The 24,639-nt window shown below is 37.3% G+C and overlaps 1 protein-coding gene across 1 annotated transcript in view; it reads right to left on the bottom strand.

Moving 5' to 3' along the window:
- The window catches only part of LOC108918293 (protein diaphanous homolog 3-like), a 204,922-nt gene that overhangs the window by 176,867 nt on the left and 3,416 nt on the right, over positions 1-24,639 (bottom strand). Inside the window, exons 2-3 of the mRNA XM_018725417.2 lie at positions 6,997-7,167; positions 5,613-5,717 (exon numbers count right to left, since the gene is read on the bottom strand). Of these exons, the coding sequence (XP_018580933.2) occupies positions 5,613-5,717; positions 6,997-7,167 (276 nt within the window). The remainder of the gene's footprint in view (positions 1-5,612; positions 5,718-6,996; positions 7,168-24,639) is intronic.

Below are 24,639 nucleotides of genomic sequence, written 5' to 3'. Positions count from 1 at the left end.
CGAGAACGGAGAGTCAGTCTACAGGCGTTTCCTGCTGAAATGCAGAGATGTCATGTTGCTGACATTTACATTATATTTGTCAGATGCTTTTCTCTAAAATGACATACAACTCAAATAAACAATGCACACTTCAACAGACAGAGTGCAGAAAATTCCCTAAGTGCAGTTTCAAAGTACACTGTTTTTGCTGGCACACATTACACAAGTAGCTGTGTATAGAATTAGAATAGAATTGTAGAATTGATGACAAGTGCCTGGCTCACTCTGTGTCACATTCGACTAACAGCCTTGGAGTAACAAACCACCTCTTGGTTCCAATTAATTTCATAAGGAGGGGACCCACTGTATAAGAATATAGCCATTAGTACTTTTTCAGAAATCCAGCCTTTTAAGCAACAACGAAAAAAAACGAATCTGAAAGGGTTTAAAGTCAACTACCATGTTTAAACCTAAAAGTACACACAGCATCTCAAGTATACACATTAAATTGTAAAAAGCATTTTCATTAATACCTTGAATAAATTTTTTCTCAGTGCAGGATTCAAGAGTAGTTTCTTACAATGGGCCAAACTCTGTCTCGACAATCAAAACATTGTTAACGACAGTGACACTAAAGGAAGGTTTAAGAGAAAATGCCATAGCATCTGGAAATGATCTCTTTCAGACAGTTACAGATTCTTTAAGATACAGGAAATAAAAAGACAAGATTGTGGCACTGAGAAACAATGACCTTTCCATGTAATCAATCTGGAATCCAGCTCTGTTGTGTCAGAAGTCAAACCATTTTAAGACACACTAATCAAACCCCAGTCTGCAAGAGCTGCTTCACACACAAACAGTTAACCGAACACTTGTACTGAAGTCAGGCTAAGTACATATAGTATGCAAATCACATCTGAAATTATATGGTATGCAAAAACGAAGAAGGTGAAGAAAATGTTCCTTAAAATCCAAGACCTACACAAGAAGCCAATAATTACAGCTGCCAATATACATCTATCCCTTCACATAATACAATACTCTATCCAATGAACTTATTCAATACAGCAACATTTATAAATGTTTTGTAGTCATTTCACTTCACCATATGATCCTGATGAACATTACAGAAATCACGCACACATGTAATAAACTTCACACAAATGGACAAGACTGAACTCATAAACGGGGATAAGAACAGAGCAATAAGTCACCACAACAAAGGGAACACTGAAGAAAATTACAGAACACAAATAAATTTAGCCATGTAGAGAAACCTAATAATGCTTAGCGCAAGTTAGCACAGGAAAGCATTCCATCACGGTAACATTCCAAACCAATCACAACCATTGATTCATGTCAGCCCAAAGTCACAACTGAACCTATTAGTATTATATTGTTGATGCTTTTTTGGGTCCTTTGAGTCCTTATAGATACAAACCATAAAGCTTAACTCTATGAAATCAGATATTTAAATTGGGAAAATGTGTTCTTTTAAAGAGAAAGGCTGAGGACATGTGAAATGTGCTTTTATTGGTGGTATCCACAAAAACTGAGTGGTGAGGAAAAACAGTGAAGGATTTTAATATGGGGACTGGATGGATTCTGCCCAGGAAGGTGTAAGTAATGCACAATTGGGACATTCTCTCTCTTTGCTCCTCCTCTCATGAGGCTGTGTGGACAGCTTTAACAACACAAACACCCCTAAAAAAAAAAGCTTAAACAAAGCCTTAATCTTTAATTATCTTAACTTAATCAAATGTTTCTCAGTGTCAAACATTTGTGAGCCAAGTTAACAGAAAGACTGTCCATTGTGTTGTATACCATGTCTAACACCACACTGGAAAATACATTGGTATCATTGCTGCGTATAAAATGGCTTCTGTCTTGGTCAATTTGTCCATGAACCGAATATATACTTCAGCCATACGAAAAGAAAAGAAAAAAAGATGCAATTTCCTCAAAATGGGAATTCACCTAACAAGGTGAATTTAAGAAAGAAATTAACACCATTAGATGAGAAATGAGAGTACATATATCAAAATTGAAGCAGAAGCACCACAAAGATGACCCACAGAACAACTGAAGAAAAATCACCATCTTCTTCACCTCAGCTCTGAATGGTTGACTTAAAAGCTGTTCCTTTGCTTTGAAACAATACATGAAAATGGAAGAGGCACAGCATATTATGCACAGTTCCTAAGTACTTACGGCAGTGATATCCAACTGTATGATTTACAATAATCCAGTTTTCAGTCATTACATGCTTGCTATGAACTTTATGGTATCATGGGCATATTTCCAGATAAACCACAGCTATATTTAGGTCTTTAAATATTCATTAAGTTAATTATTATTTTATTCAGATACTGGCTACACAAGCACAACAAAAATGTAGTATATACCATATCTCACTTGCAAATGTGCATAACGTAGAAACTTCAGTAAAAGGATGTGTTTGGTTTCCTTACCTGGTCTTCCTTAATGAATTCTGCTTGAATCATACATCATGTTATGGGAAAAACAAAAGACCATTCTGTTTTCAGCTTGGAAATACACTGCAAGATGTAAAAGCTGATACAATTGCCAAACAAAAGGAACTGTTGCAATCAATAAAATCAGTGTGAAGAATGAAATGCTCACTTTCATAAAACAATCAGAAGAGATAGCTATCTGGCTGGAAGCAGCGATTCACTGCATTCACTTGGAGCCCTCAGACTTCGGTCAACACTTAGCATAAGTGTAAGAAGGGGTGCCCTTTCTGACTCTGTGGACTGCAAGAAGGTCTTGTCAGAAGGATCGTCTGTCCGAGGTGGTACCTCACTAGGAAACAGCATGAATGCAGTGTAACAACGGGTATTGTCACTAAACGTCTTATAGTCCACTGGTAATAAAACACAAACTTTACAAGATGTTTTGATAGAAAAAAGTTAAAAAGGAGAAGATATGTCACTAAATAAACACTTTTTAAAAGGATATGCATCGGGGGGGGGGGGCACAAGGAAGCCTGTTTGTATCTGCTCGTGGTTGTGACTGTCAATAGCGTTGTGAAAGATTAATAAAGCAGGAGACACTCCACTGGCCAGTGGAGCCAAGGCTCCAGCCATCTCTGTCACTTAAGTTTCCCTCGAACCAGGGACAGTGGCACAAAGGGCACCTTATCAGGGGATACCAAAAGTAATGATCTGTGAAACAACAAACAGATATGTGCTTACTTGCTATATGGAGAGAAGAGCATTTCAACAAGTCTCATGACTGAGCGTCGACTCACTCACTCGCTGTACGACGGTAGGCTACTAAGAGAGCACTGCCCTCTACTGTTCCTGCTCAGACTCACTTTGCTTGCTAAACAGAGTATATACTGCAGCAAAACAAATGGAATCTTATGAATTTTACCTCAAATTTTAAATGGACTGACAATCTGAAATTCAAACAACATATTTCAATTACGCCAGGCCTTGCTGAGGTTTGAATTATTCCCCTCATGAGGTGCCCCGCTGTTTGAAGGTGGCACGATCTAGCTCACAAATCAGTGAGAAATAAAGTTCCAGGATTTCAGACAAGAACAGGGGTGTGCTCAAACTCTGCATGGCCATTACATTTCATTTGCATTGAAGGGTGAGCACACAGCACTTGCCACTGTTGTTCACTGTAGTATATTGTGTGTGTTTAATCCACCCTCACGAAAAGAAAGGACTCAAGGATTTGCACCTTTTTATAAGGACTTTGATTCATATCTTTTAGAGAATGCAGAACAGAGGAATCCATCAACCTGTCATGTTGTCTTTATCCTCTACTTACCTGAGTTTTGTAATATTAAAGTTTATGTACAGTTGAGATCATCTTGGTAAATAAAAATGAAAAGAACCAGCATAATCCTTGATAAATGTGTCAGAACAGAAGTGACAGATTACACATCTAGAAATTCAAGATATTCATATATTGCACATATAAATGGGAGGAAAAGCCTGTGGCAATTTAAGTGGTTAGAATATTGCAAGACCACTCATATGGTTAAACAGAACATGGCTACTGAAGACAAATCTTGCCTTTAGGCACTCTGCCTACCAGTTAGAGAACACACCAGATGTTACTCTTGTAACCAGAAAGTCAAGACAAGGTGGAACATTCAAACTCTGGTGTTGCCTCTAAAACAAAGCGGTTAAGAAGATGCTCTACTATTAGTAAACGTGATTGATTTGGTTGCAAATAAAATGAATTGAGCAAACCTGAGAATATTAAACACACCTGCCTTTAATGTGGCCATCATTCACAGGAGTCTCATGTGGTATCAGATGCACTGCAGTGGCAAAAAGACTTTGCATTTCAAGTTTTTTGCACAACTGGGGCAACTGAGCACAGACATGCGTACAGCACCAACTCCACCTCTCCAACTAGTTGGCACTGCACAGGACGCATCTCAGGCAGTTTGATTCCTTGACAGTTGCATACTGAGCCGTCACAAACTACCAGCTTTTCTTTTATTTACATTCATTACATAAAAACTTACTGATCACAAGCATGCAATTTGTCACAAATGTTTAACAGTTCTTAAATAGCTTGCTTTATTACTTCTATTTTTGTTTTGTAAAGGCAGATTCCCTCAGGGTAAATGAAACATGTATCTTGATCAGTTTTACTGCATATTATTTATTAAAGTGGGGGGTGCGGTGGCGCAGTGGGTTGGACCGTGGTCCTGCTCTCCGGTGGGTCTGGGGTTCAAGTCCCGCTTGGGGTGCCTTGCGGCGGACTGGCGTCCCGTCCTGGGTGTGTCCCCTCCCCCTCTGGCCTTACGCCCTGTGTTGCCAGGTTAGGCTCCGGTTCCCCGCGACCCCGTATGGGACAAGCGGTTCTGAAAGTGTGTGTGTATTTATTAAAGTCAAATTCCTGTGTAATATCCATTTCTGAGATCCAAGTTTCCTACATTGAAAAGTTATAGATTGCATTTTAGATACGCTGAAGTTCAATCGTGTTACACTGAAGACAACCAAATTTAGGAAGCTTGGTAACATACCACATAACCAGTACCCCATTGGAAGGTTAAGCAAAAAGAAAATACAATTTGACAAACATCAAAGAACATTGAAATATCTTATTTAATGGTGTGACTTAATTGTGCTCCATAAGAGCTATACTGAGCATTTATCCCATATGACATCCCAGCATACATGAAGGACAGCTGGTAACGTAGTGGTTACAGCTACTTCCTTTAGATCCAAAAGTCGCAGGTTTGAGCCTCACCTCCAGCTGTAGTACTCTTAAGCAAAGGACTTACCCTAAAACTGCTCCAGTACAATTACCCAGCTGTATAAATGGGTAAATAACTGTAACCTTAACAATCTAAGTCGCTTTGGATGAAAAGCATCAGCTAAATGAATAAATATGACAAACTGTAAAAGTTTTGGTGGGAGCTACAACTATGCTTGCTTGTGCATTTCCTATACTGACACAAGGGGGAAACACCTATTTTTGCCAAACTCAGACTTTCGCTAAATACTTACCAAAATTTTGCTTCAAGGCCATGTATTAACAGACACACACAACATAGATCCCAATATACAGAAATTGACAAGCATTTAAACCAAAAATGTTTTTTTTTTCTTCAATGTTTCAAATGAAAAAAAGTCACTTACAGGTTTAGATGCTGTGATTATATATTGAATGACCATCTCTTTCTTCATGTTGAGGTCCTTTTCTCTGAGTGGAGCTTTTTTGTCCTCATTTAAGTTCATATCCTCCTGAAAACAAGTGTTGAATTGTTAGTAATAAAATAGACTAGTGACATAAAATTCAGATAGTAAATATGTGAGATATTTGTATCATGCATAAACAACTAGTACAAACCACTTAAACCTTGTACTTCCTGTAACTCTGGATTTTAAGGGGAAATTGAAAGTGGAAATGTCTTAGCAAGAAACAAAGTATGTTAACAGAAAGTTGTTTCACATCATAGTCTGCTGAATCTCAGGTAGCATGCAGTGTGTGGTTTTTTTTTTTTTTTTTAAAGTAGAACATTATTAATCAGGAGAACATGCTATTCTGTGTAACATCACTCCATTGAAACCTCATGGATTTGTGTCATACTTTTTTGTCCTTTGCAATGTTAAGTGCTATCAAACAACATTTAGAGAAGTGTTCTACAAAAGTAAAGTTTATTTTACAGTATTTTAAATACTCTAAGCCTTAATGGTTTGAGGATTCAGCAGTATTTTGGGCATGCTGGGGTGCAAATAAGAACAAAGAAAAAGCATCCGTTTCTTTAAAAGAACAAGATGCAAAACCAAAAATAGTAATCAAATTAACTGCATTACATTAACATGGTTAGACCCTTCTGTGTAAGTGGCAAAACTGGGTTATAATACAAGATCTTATGCCACAGCAGAGAAGCACATCAGAAATTATGTACTCATACCACCCAAGAACAACTCTGGTAGGGAAACTAGCAGAGGCAGGGCAAAACTACAAAACATATAAACAATTTTTACAAAAATCAAACAAGGGATGATTAAAAACAGAACGCTGTCTCAAAGAAGCAAGGATCAAACAAAATCACAGATATTCCTGTGTCTTAAGAAGATGTGTTACCAGTACTAGTTACCATCAGTCCATAACCATTAACAATTATTCAGTTCAAAAACAACCTGCAGAAATTCAATTTAATAACTTTGTACAAGGCCGAAACACCATTTTTCCCCTTGAAACATGATGAACTTGATTCATGTTAAAAGAAAAAGAAAATAAGTTGTATCTGACATGAATAATATGAATTGGATTTGTCTTTTAGGCATTTGGAATGAACTACAGAATGATTTAGGAAAACTGAAGGTTGTATGAAGGGTATTATATTCTGGGTACAAAGAACACAGTCAGTTTATTAGCAAAACAAGCCATTGCAGAAGCTTACATATTAAACACGTTTTGCCTGAAGTCCTCATCATTGTCAATTTATGAATGAATGAAACTGACAAAATCTCTCATGGGATTTATCGTATTTATCTTATGGTAAAAAGTACATACCATCATTTTTTCAAATAAGGCCAGTATCTCCTTTTCTGATGTGATTTTACAGGATAGGTCCTCCAGTTCAGAGGCTGCAGACCAATCACTGGACCAGGAGTTCTTGACATTGGGAAGATATGGTCGATCCTTCTTGGTGCCAGGAATCCGGATACTAGCAAATCTGTCCAACTAGAAAATGAAGAATACTCAAGCACTGTATCAACAGAGCTTGTCACATGATGCATGATGGGATGAATTGCCAAACAATCCTTACAACTCCAGCCTTTTCGCAATTTCAGTAAATATTACACCGAAATACTCAAGGATGAATTAAATCTGTATTTGGGTTCAACAGATATCAGACCTTGGCATCATGCATTTCTGATGCATCTGAAGATAGTATCACATGTGAAAATTCTTTTGTGTCATTTACTATGCTTGTTTTCAACAATATGATGAAAGATACTGATAGAGTGATCTGTTGATTGCTTCCTTCTGGGTTAGGGCCAACTTGACAACAAGTACATCTCAGTATGAATACTGTGGATGTATTTAACAGTTTTAAAAATTAAAGGATAACAATGACATTTGATTAACTCAAAATTTCATTTTATGGTAATAAAACATCTACTTTAGCATTATAGGTCCTTGACCCAAAGTTTTTCAATTTAAAATAAAAAGCCATAGCGTTTCTAAGTAAGGAATTTGGTGTAATGTGATTTGAATGATGCAATGACTTCCATCAAAATCAAAGCTAAGAGCTTCTTAAAATTACACTGGCATGTTAAAGTAATATTTATGTTTCTGGGTGCTCATACAACCCCTAAATTCTATCATGTTGGCATGGGACATTTAAAAGCCCCTTAAACTACAACTTTGTTATTGAGGTAATGCCTGCAAAAAGGCTGCTGCTCAGTCACATTAAAATCAGTTACAATGGCTCAGGGGTGGAGGAAACATGACTGAACACCATGGCTTTATACGTCACTTTCCAAGCAAGTACAGAATCAATCACACCTCTTATTTCCAAGTTTAATATAAATTAGTAATATTATACTGCAATGCAAGAAAAACTAAACTAATCAATGTGGAAATGTGACTTCCTACTTAAATTGATTAAACAGATGCTGAACAGAGGAGTTGAGATCTGATTTTGGTTATAGTACAGCTCTCACTACCACTCTGTTAAAACTTCAAAGTCTTAATTACGAGGAAATGAACATGAACCATCCATCGATTTTAACCAAATACACTTAGTCGGGAGCTAAATGTATTAATGCACCCCAAAGGACAATGACTCATGGCATAACAGAGAAAGTCAGAAATTAACAGATTGCATATCATGCAATATGCAGCAAGGAGTTTTCGGTAATGTCATCAAATAGATAGCAGTAGTAATGTAGACAGCATATCCACAGTACAAAAAAAAAAAAAGTACCACTTCCACCATGCCATTGTCAAGCAACATAGTTCAATGAGTTTTATGCAACACACCACTAAGAGAAAGGCTGACTTTAATGGTGAAAAACCCATCATTATCCAATTACTTGCGACTCACCAGTTAAACTAAAGCCCCTATTCATGACAGAAATGTCAGTAGTAAAGCGGTTTTCTCAAAGGATTGTTAGTAAACAGAGGGAAAACAAATCTTACCATATCATCTGTAAATGTTCTAATATTTAGGTGCTACAAAAAAAGAAAATATGATTTGAGCGTTTTGATATTTGATCATAACAATACTTCAACACGAATAAAGTGAAATTTTACATGCACCAAGTTACCTGACAATCATGATGTATTAAAGGCATTTCTCAGAACAACTTGGACCTCAATCCGCAAAACAATAAGACATACAACTATGAAATGATGTCATGTAAAACTTTACAGGTTAAATAAAGATGGTGAATAAATAATAAAGCACTTGAACTTTCCAAAAAATTATTGCAGCAATACTGAACATATGAAATTAGTCATGCTGTTCATGACTCGTGACTTACCCACATGCATCATACACAAACACTCCTCTAGGAAATAACTTGACATTTTTACTTCAAGAAATAGAATGAATGACTTTTTAATGGACACATCTGAACAAAGTATAAAGTTCTAGCTTCAAAAAAAAAAAAAAACATTTTAATGGGGGGGGGAAATAGAAAAGCTGGGTTTTTCCATTAAGACTTTCCATAGCTTGGCGCATCAGCGCTGTACTACATTACTTTCAATGAGAGTCTTGGTGTAGCTTTTGACCGTACACAAAGCATGTTTTTTCTATTTAGATGTACCACTGAAGTTTCAACTTCAGAGATAAGTACAGATGGTACCTGACTTACAAACTTAGGTAACTTTTTGTTTGCAAATAGAGTTGCCTTAAGAGTCGAGAAGGTGTAAATGAAGCAAACAGAAGGTGAAGAAGCTATAGATGACAATGGTTTGTACGTCCACCAGTTTTGAGCCATCGGCAAAATGCCACCTTTGTCATCCTCCGCTTGAAGCAATACATACGGCTCTGAGTAGATGGACAGCTGTCGTCTACTTCTACTTCAAAAGACCATCTTAAAAAAAATCAGCATAGCTTCCCATACAGTGGTATAGACATGGTCCAATTGTACTTGATCAATTGTATATTGGGTACTTTATATTTTTAAATATTTTTTATCCCTTGCTCACATACTCTATCTTCTCACCTGTCTTGTCACTGTCATTCTGTCTGTGCTGTGGGAGTTCCTGTCACCAAGACAAATTCCTTGTATGTGCGAACATACTTGGCAATAAAGCTCGTTCTGATTCTGATTCTTTTGCATACTACCGGTATTTTCTGTTACATTCCCAAAAATATGTATTTCTATACTACAAGGATTTTTGCTTGCATGTCCATGTAAATGGTAATCAATATATGTGTTGTAGCTAAATGCATATTAAATATGATTCCAAGAATAAATTAAAGCAAAAAAAATTCCAGAACCTAATATTACACAACGAAAATAAAATGCAGGATGTATGGCAAAAATCTGTTCTAAAGCAAATTAATCTGTCAATTGAAAATAAGCAGTTATGCCAGACTACAATACTAATATCAATAAAGCAAACAGGAAAACCATACAAACTAAGAAAAAAGTTAGAACAATAATATACAGTAAATGTGAGTAGCTAGCGGGGTTTTCAAAACTTTCATTGCATTGCTGATCACACAGACTGTCTGAAACCCCTCACTAAGTGGGGTCGCAGCAAATCGGATCCTAACCCGGCAACACAGGGTCCAAGGCTGGAGGGGGTGGGGACAAACCCCAGATGGGATGCCAGTCCATTGCAAGGCACCTCAAGCAGGACTTGAACCTCAGACCCGCCAGAGAACAGAACCCAGCCAAGCCCACTGCACCACCACACCCCCCACATTTCTAATCATTATTGGCCAAATGACAATCATGCCAGTTACACTGGACCAACTTGTCTTTTTTTCCCCAGAGAGAGTGGGTTGCAGAGTCATACTATTCGATTGTAAACTTTGTCAGCTGAAGAAATACACATCTTCTCAACATGCAAGTGGGTCCTCTGCAAAACCAAGATGTTAAGAAATCACACTTGCCAATACTTTCACTTTCAACACAAGCTCTAGAGTTTACATGAATGGGTCCAAATTACAAGGACAAAATAATCTGAAGGATTCATGAGCTATAGGGACAATTGTGATTCATTTTGCCATTAAGCTGTCAGTTTGAGATTTATACTGAAATGCAGATAGGCACCCATTAACAAGCATGAGCTTTAACAACATTAAATGCAGCAATTGAAGTAAATGTAGTACAATTATAAATACCAAAGAAAACATTAAAGGATAAGTTCTAACTAAGTAGACTTACTGCAGCATTGCCCCTGTAGGAAGCAGTTGATAACTGGCACATCAAATATTTTTTATATCAGATGTGATCCCACAAGAAATATAGGCAGATGCTCATTTTTAAACTTGGTTAAACTGCAGTTTAGATAAACTACCTAACATCGTATCCATTCCACACTCAACTCTGCACACCAGATTTCACAAGAACTGTTTTAAAAAAAAATGCATGTTCAGAGACAGAATAGTGGCTACTAAGAGTTAAAAGTATCCATTATATGATTTATTGCCCACTGATAAAACAACAAAGAGTCCCTATACAAGACAAGGGGGTATCAACTCTGGTAAACACATTTTCCTCTTCAAAGAGGCATGTGTTTTAGGTTGTTCTCACATGTCTGAAGATGCTAATAGCTGTAATAAATATCAATGAAAATGAATGAAAGGATTGAATAAAAACAATATTTTTCCTTAAAAAAGATGGTTCAGCTTCTTTTCTACCTACTTACTATATTATGAAGATAAGCTCACCCACTAAGTCTTAAGTTTTTAAATATACAGTTTGGTTAATAAAAAAATTCAAAATGTGGTCTTCTGTACAAAAAAAAAAAAAAAAAAACATTGTAAACCTGATAGTAAAAAGCAAGACACTAAGCCGCATGCAACCCAAGATCATTCTAAGCATTCGGGTCACATACAACAGGTCCCTCATTAAAAAGCCTCTCTATAACAGAACGTTTCTGGGCTTCAATACAATGGCTCCTGACTATATTAATGCCTATTAAAAGCACCTTTCTTTCAGCAGACGTCTCGTTAAAGCATGCAGACGGCTCCTCTCAAAAGACTGGGAGTAAATCATATACTACCTCATTAGAACAAGACCAAGAAAGTCTGACAAGAGCTCAGGAAAAACAAACAGCGAGTGAGGTAAAAGCAGATAATAAAGGCCTTGTTATAAAATGTGAGCTAAGCAGTGCAAAAGAACATTCTAAAAATAAGGACAATTTTTTTTTGCCTCACAGAAGGCATATAAAAAGTAGACAGCAAATTAAAATTCTAAGTGACTGCTGGTTAACACATGGCTCCATTATCTCTGGTATGATGTGCAGTTGAAACACTGAGCACTGACATGTGAGGAAAGTATTTAATATACAACAGAAGTATAAACATTTTATATGTAACAAATTCATATATTCTTCTTTTCAAGACTTCATGCTGGACAAATATCAAAAATATTTCCTAAAAGTCAGCATTCCACTGGCATCCACACCATTCTTCACTAGAGGCTTTTTTTTTTTTTGGGGGGGGGGGGGGGGTCAGAAATGCTCAGTGCAGATTCTAGAAAGCAATAAGAAAAGAACAATTTATGACACTGTAGGGCTTCTTTTTAATTAAATATTGAATATGTAATATTTAAATAATTAAACATGTCTCCATTATATAAAATTACAGTTTACAGAAACATGTTCAAGATTAACTACAAGCTGTTTGAGCTGATACCTGTTTTGTTGTGTCAATGTACATATATCCAAACAAAGCCATTTATTTTATTTAAAAAAAAAAAAAAAAAAAAAAGCTCCTTCGTCCTTACTGAAACCAATCATCTAAATGATATGCCTTTAGTCTCCTAATCTTCATTTGTCTTAACCACTAAAGTGACAACTGAGTGATCAAGAGGAAGGTCAGCAACACTACTCTCCGGTTCAAATCTCTACTGCAGTTTAGGAAGACCAGGTACCACAGGACACAGTATGAGCGACATATATAACAAAGATAGTTACAGTGGTACTAACTTAGCACACAGCTGACTGAAAAATAAGGCAGGCCTCACAATCTACAATAGAAAGCAGCATATCATCATCTTGGGCGGGGGGACCCATTTAACGTACTGAAAACTGCCTCATATTTTAAAAAATTCCAATAAAATTACAATGCATTTTTAAAAATACATAAATTGCATCAGTTTGCTGAAGTGGTGCTAACAGTTTATGCACCAATGATACAAGTGAAAGCTAGCATGTTCAAATTACAGTGTTTCATGCATTGTGCATTTCTGGTACTACCATGACACAGGAGGAGGAAAAAAAATAAATATGGAATGGAATACTTTGACCAAGGCAGCTGTTCAGCAAACTCCATGTCTTCCACAGAATGAGGCTGCATACTGTATCCATTACCATCATCTTCCTGACAGCTGCATGAATGCATAAGAGTGTCCAAACTCAGCCACTACGCTGTTGCCTCAAAAACCAACTCTAACTTTTTTTTTAGTGTTTAAAAAATTGAGATATTTCCACCGTACATTCAGTCCCCTTCTGGCTACTGCCATTGCCAACTCCTATAGTATAATTTGAGATATGAGATTGACAGAAAAGATATCCTTAAAAGCGAAATTGTGCATAATGCTATATATCACCATTAAATATCACAATAGCCCATTCTGGCTGTAAGATTCACTTTTTATTTCCAAAAAAAAAAAAAAAAAAAAATAATAATCAACAACCCAAAGGTGCACTTGCTTGATCAGTTTAAGACTAACGTGACGTTGAGACTTGGCTGTCAATTTGGTACACTCAGCCACCTTACGCTTTCTCTTGAAATCAGTGACCTCCATTACCAGCCATCGAATTTCTGCTGTGAAACCCACGAAACGGCACAAAGAACCCAGCACCGAAACTTGGAAATTGTCTGAATATGTTTATTATTCATAACAGCATAATTCAATGCTCAAATATTCTCTGAAATGTCATTGCAGGTTTACACTGACATGTTTTCATCCAATTCCATATCAACACTGACAAGGGCCAGGTCCACAAATTGCCACCGTTTGACTGCAGAACTTAGATCCAGTGGATGATTTTTCAGGAATTTAATATCAACTGATAAGTTGATTGGAACCTTTAACCTTTTTCAAAATGTCCCCTGGTTCAGAGGGCTTTCTGTCAATCTAAGAGAAAGAGAAATTGACTTGCCCGACAGCCAACTCTGCACGCCTCTGACTGTCACCTTGACCTCAGCAGCTATGGAGGATCAAAGGCAATCTGGACAGAATAGCAGTCATTACACAGGAAAGAAGCAAGGGAAAAATAATATCTCCTGTCATTAGAAAATGGCAAAGGCAAAGTGGTCATCACAGTTTTAAAAAAAAAAAATGTATAAAATTCTGGACCAACACTAAAACAAAAGAAATCTGTTGACCAAGAAAACCATGGCACATTTGAAAGTAATCTTTCTAAAGAGAAGGGCAAAGATAAGAATCTAGGGGAAACAATGCAAGAATCCCACTCAGTGCCACTGCAAATCCAGCAACTTGAAACACTGCTGCTGCGTCCTGTTACCATAGATACGGGAAACAATCTGTATGCAGTCCTGTTTCTTCGTGATAGTCGCATACCGAAGGAAAGAATGTTTGAACTAGTGTGTATACAGTGGCCTTGTAAAACACTGCTATAGCTGACTGATGTGAATGACACACAAACTACTGAAAAACTTAATGAATTAACTCACAAATCTACATTGTTTGCCCATTTCAAATTTAGATTAACTGATATGAAAGGTCTTTATGATCAGTTTATAGACAGGTTTTTACATAACTGTACAGTGGAAATTTCAGTTTTCCTCTATGCTTCACTTACAATAAAGACAAAGATTAAACTGAAATCATGTTGCTTTCATTACCTACACAGTATATGAAAAATTCTAAAAACCAAGACTTGTCATTCTAATTTTACTAAGTTATCCACAATATTTGAAGCACACCCAAAATCTAAATTTACTTTCATCTCACTGGTCCTATTAGTTCAAGGCCAGATATCAGCTCATAAAATATTAGAAAAAGAATTTAATTGATATAAACTCATTTGCTCAGAGACCATGGGAGCACTTCAAATCATCCCCACGCCTAACGTTCTTCAAAAACAGTGACTACTCTGTGTCAGCACTGTAAGACTCAGAATGAATATGCTTCAGTGAAAATGGTATACATGTAAGAAGCAAAATCTAATTTAAGTCATTTTAGATTTCAGCATTCATATTCTTGCAATTTCATTCTATGGACTTACACCTGGCACGAGGAGGACCAGCACTCATTGCTCTGACTAGAGCTCTGAATTCCTTCTTCCGGTCACCTCTCCATAATGTTTAAGCAACTGCATTAAAAAATATGGGTTAAAGAATACTGAAAATGATTTGCCCATTATGACAATATCCACCATATTCAATTTCTTACGAAAATAAGTTTTGCATTTTCGCATGGTGGAGAAACGTATGTTTTAACCATTGCGGGTGTTCTTTGATCAGTGCTCAATGAAATCATTCAAGCTAGATATAATTGTCATTCATTCAATGAAGAGCTGAAAAAATGTTGTGCAATTTAGTTTAAATTACACTTAGCTGAAAGAAAAACCAGCATACACAGTGGGTTACCAATAGCAGGACTTAAAATCCTTAACTGAAGCACACATTATGAAATGTCTTATAGTGCAGTGAATCTTTTGAATACAAAATACCCACATCCAATAAACAGACAAGGCACAACAAAGCAGCTGGTTTTATACAGGGTATGTCAATCATTAAAAGCTGTGAGAACAAGGTCCATGGGTCAATTCTACAGCAGGAGTGGAAAAACTGCAATTTTACTTAGTACAATACTGAGGAGGTTGACATTTAAAAAAAATAAATAAATTAAAAAAAAGTCTTTCAAGGTCTTTTATTTAGTGAATGTCCAAATGTTAAAGGTACTGTTAAGGCAGTTCAAAATGTTGAGATAAACCAAAAGGACTGTTGGCAGATTCATTTTTTTGAAACAATTACAGAATCTGTACAATAAGCACATTGACATGTTGCTCACTGATGAGGTGAATGCCATTTCAATTTAGCCACTCGGATGAACATCACGTGCCTGGAAAGGGTAAAATATGGCATTTCACAACTTTCTTTTACGGGACAGAATCTCATCATACACTGGGAAACTATGGAATACTTCTTTCGTTATGTCATAACGCTTTCAGCAAAAGAAAATTACTCATTGAAGTTATTAAAGCTTACTATTAGACACCATAAAGCATCCAATCAAATGGAATGGAAATGTTCTACAGTCATGGAAACAAGTACTTGTCACAGTCATACCATCTCATTTGGTCAGTTGGTTTTATTTTGCACAAAAAAAAAAAGCAGCCTCACTTTCAGGCTGAGAACTCATTACAGTCTTTGCTAGGACTAGTCACTTCCACTGGAACTGATCATCTAAAAATTAATGGGGCAGCCTGAACAAAAACTGTTTCTTCACACTCAGCAACTAGCACAGTCCTTTCACAAATTAAAATTCCTTATGTTAAAAGAAACTGTTGCTTTGAAAACTTTTAGCAACTGTCAAACGCACACAGAACCTTTGCTGCCAAACTGTGGTTGACATACCTGTTTGTTCAGGTTGAATTGTTGGCACAAGATGAATTCTGCAATTTGAAGAATTGCTCACAGATCAGTTTTACTTCTCTCCACTGAAATGCCCCCAACAGGGAAAGCAGTAAATCAGATGGTTTACCACAACCTTCCTTTATTGAGACCAGATGGGAAAGGTGATCGCTTTACTTGGGACAATTCATTCTGAAGGGTAGACTGGAATGTCAAGAACCATTTGAACACCTGCTCTTGTAATTTCAATTTATGTGATGTTCTGATTTTGTAGCACAGCCCAGTTAAGTTTGATCTTGATCACTTTACAATGGGAAATGTTTTACTGAAGCAGCAATCATAAAACGGCACACTAAAAAGACAATTACATGCAAGTGCACACTGTACAAACAAAACTAGCTATTCAAAGCAAAACAAGAACTTACCCACTCATAAAGCAGCACTTTCCACATTGATTCTCCACAGAAGAATTGTTGTTTTAAGTACTTCATTGACAGTGTGGTTAATTATTGCAGTTTCTTTTGATTAGTTAAAAACACACAAATTACCTTTGGTTTCAAACAAATTACAGTATACTTGTTTTTCAACTTAAGAACATAACGGACCAGGAAGAGAAGGACGGGGGGAAAAAAATGCTTAAGGCTTTACTCAGCTTTCATCAGCCTCTCATACTATACCGAGTCACTATGTTCCATAGGTTATTTACTGTATATATTTAAAAAACCAAGCATGAGGTATGAAACACTGCAGATGGGATGCCAGCCCATCACAGGACTTCTATCGTATTACCTTTCATTAACATAATCACAATTCTTCAACATCAGGCCACTTTACTGGATGCTACAGTGTCTCTACAATCAGTAAAAGCATAACTATGTAAACAGTTTATTCTGAATGTCTCAGTTAAATGCACATGCAATGTTACTATTTACACTAGTTCACAGTTCAATACCTGGTAGAGGAGCAGAGTTCCCCTCACCATCGGTGTCCCCCTCCTCTCCATATAGGAAATCTACCATATACGGTGCATCCACAAAGCCCTCAGCATCACATCTGACCCCACCCACCCCTCCCAGTCTTTGTCCCCCTGTGATGAAGCAGAAGATACCAAAGTATCTGTACCACCTCCTCTAGACTGTGAAACGGCTTCTTCCCTCAGGCTGTGAAAACCCCCCAACCATCCACACATTACGTATACTAAAGAAAAGACTGCACAAGTTACTTGAACATGGCACTTTGTACAAAAAGCACAACACGATACACAATAACTGAATCCTCCACACCAAAGTTGGGCACACCCTCCCAAAATCTACTTGGACTGTTAAATTCTTACCACATATTGTCCCCCTATTTATTTATTGCTGTCCTATGGCTTACGCCACTGTCCTGCCTCTACTGTTTTGTCTCTGGTGTTAGTGTAATTTACACTGATCAGCCAAAACATTAAAATCACCTGCCTAATATTGTGTAGGCCCACCTCGTGCCACCAAAACAGCTCTAACCCATCAAGGCATGGACTCCACAAGACCTCTGAAGGTGTCCTGTGGTACCTGGCACCAAGATGTTAGCAGCAGATCCTTTAAGTCCTGTAAGTTGCAAGGTGGGGTCTTCATGGATCGGACTTGTTTTTCCAGCACATCCCATAGATGCGCCATCAGATTGAGATCTGGGGAATTTGAAGGCTAAGTCATCACCTTGAACTCTTTGTCATGTTCCTCAAACCATTCCTGAACAATGTTTGTAGTGTGGCAGGGCCACTGCCATCAGAGAATACCAATGCCATGAGGGAGTATACATGGTCTGCAACAATCTTTAGGGTGGTACATGTCAAAGTAACATCCACATGAATGCCAGTACACAAGGTTTCCCAGCAGAACATTGGCCAGAGCATCACACCGTCTCCGCTGGCTTGCCTTCTTCCCATAGTGCATCCTGCTGCCATCTCTTCCCCAGGTAAACTATGCACATGCACCCGGCCATGCACATGATCTAAAAGAAAATGTGATTCATCAGACCAGGCCACCTTCTTCCATTGCTCCATGGTGTGGGTCGATGCTCACGTGCCCATTGTAGGTGCTTTCAGCACTGGACAGCGGTCAGCATGAGCACTCTGATTTGTCTGCGGTCATGCAGCCCCATACGCAGCAAGCTGCGATGCACTGTGTGTTCTGACACCTTTCTATCATGGCCAGCATTAATGTTTTCAGCAATTTGTGCTACAGTAGCTCCTCTGTGGGATTGGACCAGACGGGCTAGCCTTCGCTCCCCACACACATCAAGGAGCCTCGGGGGCCCATGACCCTGCCACTGGTTGTCCTTCCTTGTACCACTTTTGGTAGGTACTAACCACTGTATACCAGGAACAGCCCACAACACCTGCCATTTTGGAGATGCTCTGACCCAGTTGTATAGCCATCACAATTTGGCCCTTGCCAAAGTCGCTCAGATCCTTACGTTTGCCCATTTTTCCTGCTTCAAACACATCAAATTCAAGAACTGACTGCTCAGTTGCTGCCTAAAATATCCCACCCTTGACAGGTGCCATCGTAACAAGAATTAATGTTATTCTCTATCTGTCAGTGGTTTTAATGTTGCGGCTGATCGGTGAATATGAATTGTATAGTTGTCTTTGTACTGTAACTCTTCAGTATTTATGTCTGTATATTGTATATCGACACTAGACTCTGGCCTGTGTACTGCACTGTCATGTATTTGCATTGTCTTCTGTTATACTGTATGTCTTATATAGGTCAAAAGAGGAGGAAAAAAATTTGTTCCCCTGTGTGTAACTCACCTACAGGTGGAATGACAAAGTGGGCTTTGATTTGAGTTCAGTTCGAATATAGTCTGAAAATGTAACAAAACTATTTTGCCTGATAGCCAGTCAACAAGTCAGACTCTGTATGACTGTATTCCCATCATTTATGATAGCTCATTTTATTTAAAAAAAAAAAAAAAAACAAGTACCACAAGTGGCATGTATACCGGAGGAAGCCAATTTAAAACTTCTTAAGCCAGTCTGCAGGTGATTTACTGAAAGTGTCTTCCGGGCTTAATTTTCTTTTGCACAATCTGATCAAAAATCTTCAAAAGTCAATTACCCTACTCACTTATTCCTACATCCCTCATTTTTTTTCCCTTGTTTATTTCAGTGTAGGCTGGACCCCTCTTGATGCTAGGTTTAGTGTTTAAACATATCCATCAATTCAAAAATCTGACCATTTGTCAAACCATTCAAACAATAAAGCCATGGAGTCTTGAACCCAGAGATCTAAAACAGGTATGTTCTGGATGGGAGAATCTGTTAATGGTAAATTACAGTATATCGAACCATGTGAGGCACGCAGGCAACAGACTATTGGAAAGGTCTTTCCATCATTCTTTAATCTTAAGAAGGTGCAACCTAGGAAACAATACTGACTTTCTCTTGCTTTGGTCAGTTTAAACAGACATTCCAACCACCGCAGTACACACTTGCAGAAAACATAGGCAGGATGCCTTGTCTCAATGGTATTGCTGTTCCAAAAATGCTACTCCATGGATCAAAAACAGTTTGGTGATTTTCAGTACAAAAAATTTTCTGCATTTTATAACAGTAATAAATGCATTTGCAAAGTATGGTCATTTCAGTTTACATATAAATAGGTAGTTCTCTGGTCCTTTTTATATTAATTAAAACTTCAATTCAGTAGAAAACACTTGTCACTGAACGTATGCTGAAAACTGTCAACTCATCCTTAAAACAACAAAAATCGGCTATTCAAAAAAAGGCAAAAATAAAGCAATAAGAAATTAATTGTAAAGAAAATGAACTAATGGTATGAACACACATATTACCAGCAGCAACTGAACCCCTAATGTGTGTAACCACCTAAAGGACAGAAATACCCATATGGGCAAAAAGACAACGATTCTGAACGCAGAGGGACTTTAATAACATACAAACAAAAACAAGTCTTATTCCTTTATGAACTGAACTGAAAATGAGGTATGCACCCTGCTGGTCCCATTTATCCTTAAAAGGATGACTTACTTCAAATCAGGGCCAGCTGGGCTTCATTAACTCAGGCGATCTTCGCATAAGGCTGGCAATTAATCACCCTGGCAACCCAAAATGTACCCTCATACTTCTGTTCATCCTCCTACTCAATTACATTTTCAAAACTTACTTTACCTTAAGACCTATGATTACCATCTTACAGAGGGCCTAAACCCCAAGTACAAACCCCTGTCTTAGGATATCCCACAGAATGCATTAAGAAGCTATATAGCATCCAGTTGAAAAACAGTAACTAACCAGCAATAACTTCTGCCTGTGAAACATCCTGCTGGTACCGCTGACGGATGTTCTGCCTACTAGCTATAATTCCTTACATGTGTAACTCTGAAGTTTATTTAATTTACTGAGCCCTTGTACAATTCAGCTGATGTTTCCACAGGACACCTAGCTCCGAAAAGGACATCTCATCAACTGTGCCCCATTAGTTGGCTATTTGTAAGATAACCTACCAACAGATGTAACACTAACTTATGAAACTCTAGTGACAAGTTGGGTCAATACAAACTGAATTGTTCCCAGTTTCATTTTTTAAGTACTTGCTGAAGTATTAAGAGAATTAAAGTCAGAAGAGTGAACCATCACATCATTAATAGAACATAGCCACACTAGACAGAAATCTAGTTTAAGGTAGATTGATTTAGTAAACATTAATTTGATACAGCTAATAATATTAAGTTAACTCAGCCATGGACCGTCCCAAGCCCAGCTGAGAGAGGAAGAGGATTGGGCATGGGCTAGATAGCCCACACCATTAAAAAACGTTGCCAGCTACAGAAACACCAGCAAGGAAACTTCATGATATCTCAGCTCTTAGGGACACTTGGAGTACCCTTGTTGGCAGCCAATGCCCCAGGAGGGGTGGAAGGCATAAGAATAATAATCTTAATTTCTATACACAAATGCATTTGAATTTCTAAATAAAAAAATGGGGGTTGCAAAATGTGTGTCCAATAGAGACTAATGGCTCTGAAACTGGAAACACCCTAACAGATATAACAGCAAAATCAGCTTTAAGATAACTGCTTTTTATTTCTGAATGGTGTACATTGTAAGGTTTGTTAAAGTATCTGATTCACAGACAGCCATGATCCCTCCCATATCCCCAAATCCTCCAGCACCAAGGTCCATACTACCACAACTGGGGGAAAAACTGGAAACGGAGTCAATGCTTTCATAAGTTGTTCCGATATATTTCTAATTGAAAAATGAAACTGTAACAAGAACCACATAAGCACAATCATTTAAACACCAACATTACAGTAAATGTTACTGTATTTTTACCTGAGTATTAGAAAACTACTGCAAAACAGAACATATATAACAACAAATGTATGTGTGTCACCTTGATAGTGTTTAAGCACCATCTGCTGGAGAAACTCTGAAACTACAGTTAGAGTCTAGAAAACTTCAAACCCCACAAGCAACAAGTGATCTTATTTTTTAGTGATCCTCTGCAAACCTCATCATTCTATCAGACTATTCAAAATTGCAATTTCAATGGCTTTTTGAACGGAAAAGACTTTGTGCCACTTATTTAGCAATGTGACATAAAATTGCATTACCAATATAACATTTAAAAAATAAATTGTTCACAACAAAACACTGAATAGTAGATGCATCTATTCTGTGCCATTAAACATGATAATTACAGAAAAAATCAATGTACATAAAAAAAACCATAGATAGAAAGTTACTACCACTAGTCACTAAGCTCTGGCCCCTGTCACATCACATTCTTATAAATTAAGAAAACAGCTGCTTTTTTCAGCATGTTAGCAGTAATGTCATTTCTTTTTATAAATTGCCAATTTCCACAAACACACAACTTAGAAAGTATCAGTTGGCTAGTGTAATAGCAAGAAGTATAAAAAAAGGATTGAGCTAATCACATAAGCCACCAATTTTATTTTCCTTTCAGTTAACTTCTTTACGATATGGATATGAAATTAGAATGTGGAAGAAGCAGGATAGCAAAAACATAGCCAGGAAAACAAACAGATGGGTGTTAGAGGAAATCAAGGCAAAACTCTCACTGGAAGCACAAATAAAGAGACTTGGGTTTATCATACTTTGGATGCGTGACACAAGATTGGCTTCTCTCCAGAAAACCTTAATACTACAAAAGCCGTAGGAAGAGGACAAGAAGGAACCAGACAGATTGACACAACAACAGGGACAAAGGACACACCTTTCAAGGCTAAAAACAAAGAAAACTGAACATTCTAGAAGCATTACGTGGTCAAAAAGTTGGCACCAACTCGAAGACTCTTAAAACATTCATATGGAACTCAGTGGAGTTTTTTAAAAAAAAAAAAAAAAATTAATTTAAGCTTTATAATTTCTGATGGTCAGAAAGTAAAATTTAACAGCAAAATAAAAGTTATAGTAAACCCATAGACACTATCAATCTATACCTTTGCGATACTTTGTGCTACTTGCACAAAGTACTATGCATACAAGGATGCAGATGAAAGACAATGCACCTTAGCAGTGAAAAGTGTAAAATAATTAGCATTTTCTCTCTGAAGAGTGTACATTATTTTAGGTACAATTCAATAGTGTCAAAATTTGAAAGGTAAAGCACGAAGGTTCTCGGTTCTGCCTCCATTGTGGTGGAACGACCTCCCCCTCTCACTCAGAACTGCTGAAACTCAGTCCACATTTAAAAAGGGTCTGAAAACTCACCTCTTCCAGACTCACTTCACCCATGACCTCTCAAGCTCATGCACGGTGTAAATGTTCATGCATCATAACTTTATGATCATGCCCTGATAAAACTTTACACAGGTGCTACTCCTGAATTGTACGTAAATGTGTATCTCAATTTTAAAAAAGTATGAAGGTGATCAGGATTCATCTATTCTGAGTTTTATGCAGCTACTCTTATGATGAGCATTTATTTATATGGTGAAAAACTATACTCAGTCACATGTCTGGAACTATGTCTCTTTCTCGTAATGGAATGCACAAATCGTATGCGCACATGTTTGTTGCTTTGGAAAAAAGCATCTGCTAAATGAATAAATGAAAATTAAGTTGTATTGTCTGCCACATAGAACTTTCATACATGTTCAAAGGGTTAGCTGCATAACTCCATGAGACAGGTTACAGGTTGACAAGCGACCAAATCGATGCTGAGATGCACCTTACATTTAGAACAACTTCTCAAAAAAACACCTATAAAAAAATGAAACTGCAACCTCTACTGAAAAACTGGTCACACTTCCTCTCAAAAATGGTCTCAAATCTTTTTTGTTTTTTTTTTTTTTTTTAAAGGGGAAAAAAAAAAAACAATGCTAAATCATTAAATGACAGTAGCTATGGAGGCAAATCTGCTTTCTTGTTCTTCAAGTGCTTTCCTGAACAGTCAGCTGCTCCCACCAATCACAGTCTAAAAATATTCAGTGATGTTAGGATTTGCGGGAAAACCAATCTTTGGGGTAAATTCTGTTAGTGTAATGACACAAAAAGTATAAGTTCACAAGCTACTGCATTAAATCAGAAACAACAAGCACATAAGTCAGGACATAAAATCTGTGTATAAATACGGCCTGTAAACTAGCAGCAACAGTGCTGCACCACTTCATGAGTTTTGAGCTGGTTTAAATGTTGCACTTTATAAGGCACAGTTTAATTAAAGAAAAAAAAAATCCTATATTTGATGCAATGGAATTTTACTTTTTCCCTGATCTAATAATTTAGCCACCATGCAAAAGCACAGAAGTAGAACAGAGACGAACCTCCCTGACAGAAGAAATTCACCTGCGTGCACACATGTTTTCAAGACTTCGTAAACTCAGAGGAAATTAAAGAACATTTAAATCAGTATTTCCCTTGCAATTTAACTCTGTGCAGCCCCTAAGCAGATTTAGCAGGTTTCAGATAATGCTCTTCGAAGGCCAAGGATCTCTTCACAGGATTGGAATGAATCGTGAATGTAGAAAAGCTGTACTGCAAACAGGGCAGCTGTCAGTTCACAAAATGCATCACAGTGGGCCAGATTAAGGAAACCTGAATGCAAACCGAGTCAGCAAACTCAGGAGCAATCCAGCTGAACTTAAGTCTTCCAAATTTTTGGGTAAAATCCAAGAACAACTCAAACAGAACTAACAGGGGATGAGACAGATGACTATTTTCCTCTGTTGGTTATTTCATTCAAACATGAAATTATCTACATCCACTACACAACTATTTAAATGACAAACAATTGCCCCTCCAAAGCAAAGTTTTAAATGAACAGAAAATTTCGAACATCATTTAAACTTTTTTTTTTTTAAACATATAGGTCCCATCCCAATAAGTTGTTCTAGGATGCATAAAAATATACAAATACATAAACACAACACAATGAATCAAG

This window comes from Scleropages formosus, chromosome 14, assembly GCF_900964775.1.
Source record: "Scleropages formosus chromosome 14, fSclFor1.1, whole genome shotgun sequence".
NCBI classification, from domain to species: domain Eukaryota; kingdom Metazoa; phylum Chordata; class Actinopteri; order Osteoglossiformes; family Osteoglossidae; genus Scleropages; species Scleropages formosus.
The sequence above is the reverse complement of the archived record's forward strand: the minus strand, read 5'-3'. Positions and strand labels throughout refer to the sequence as shown.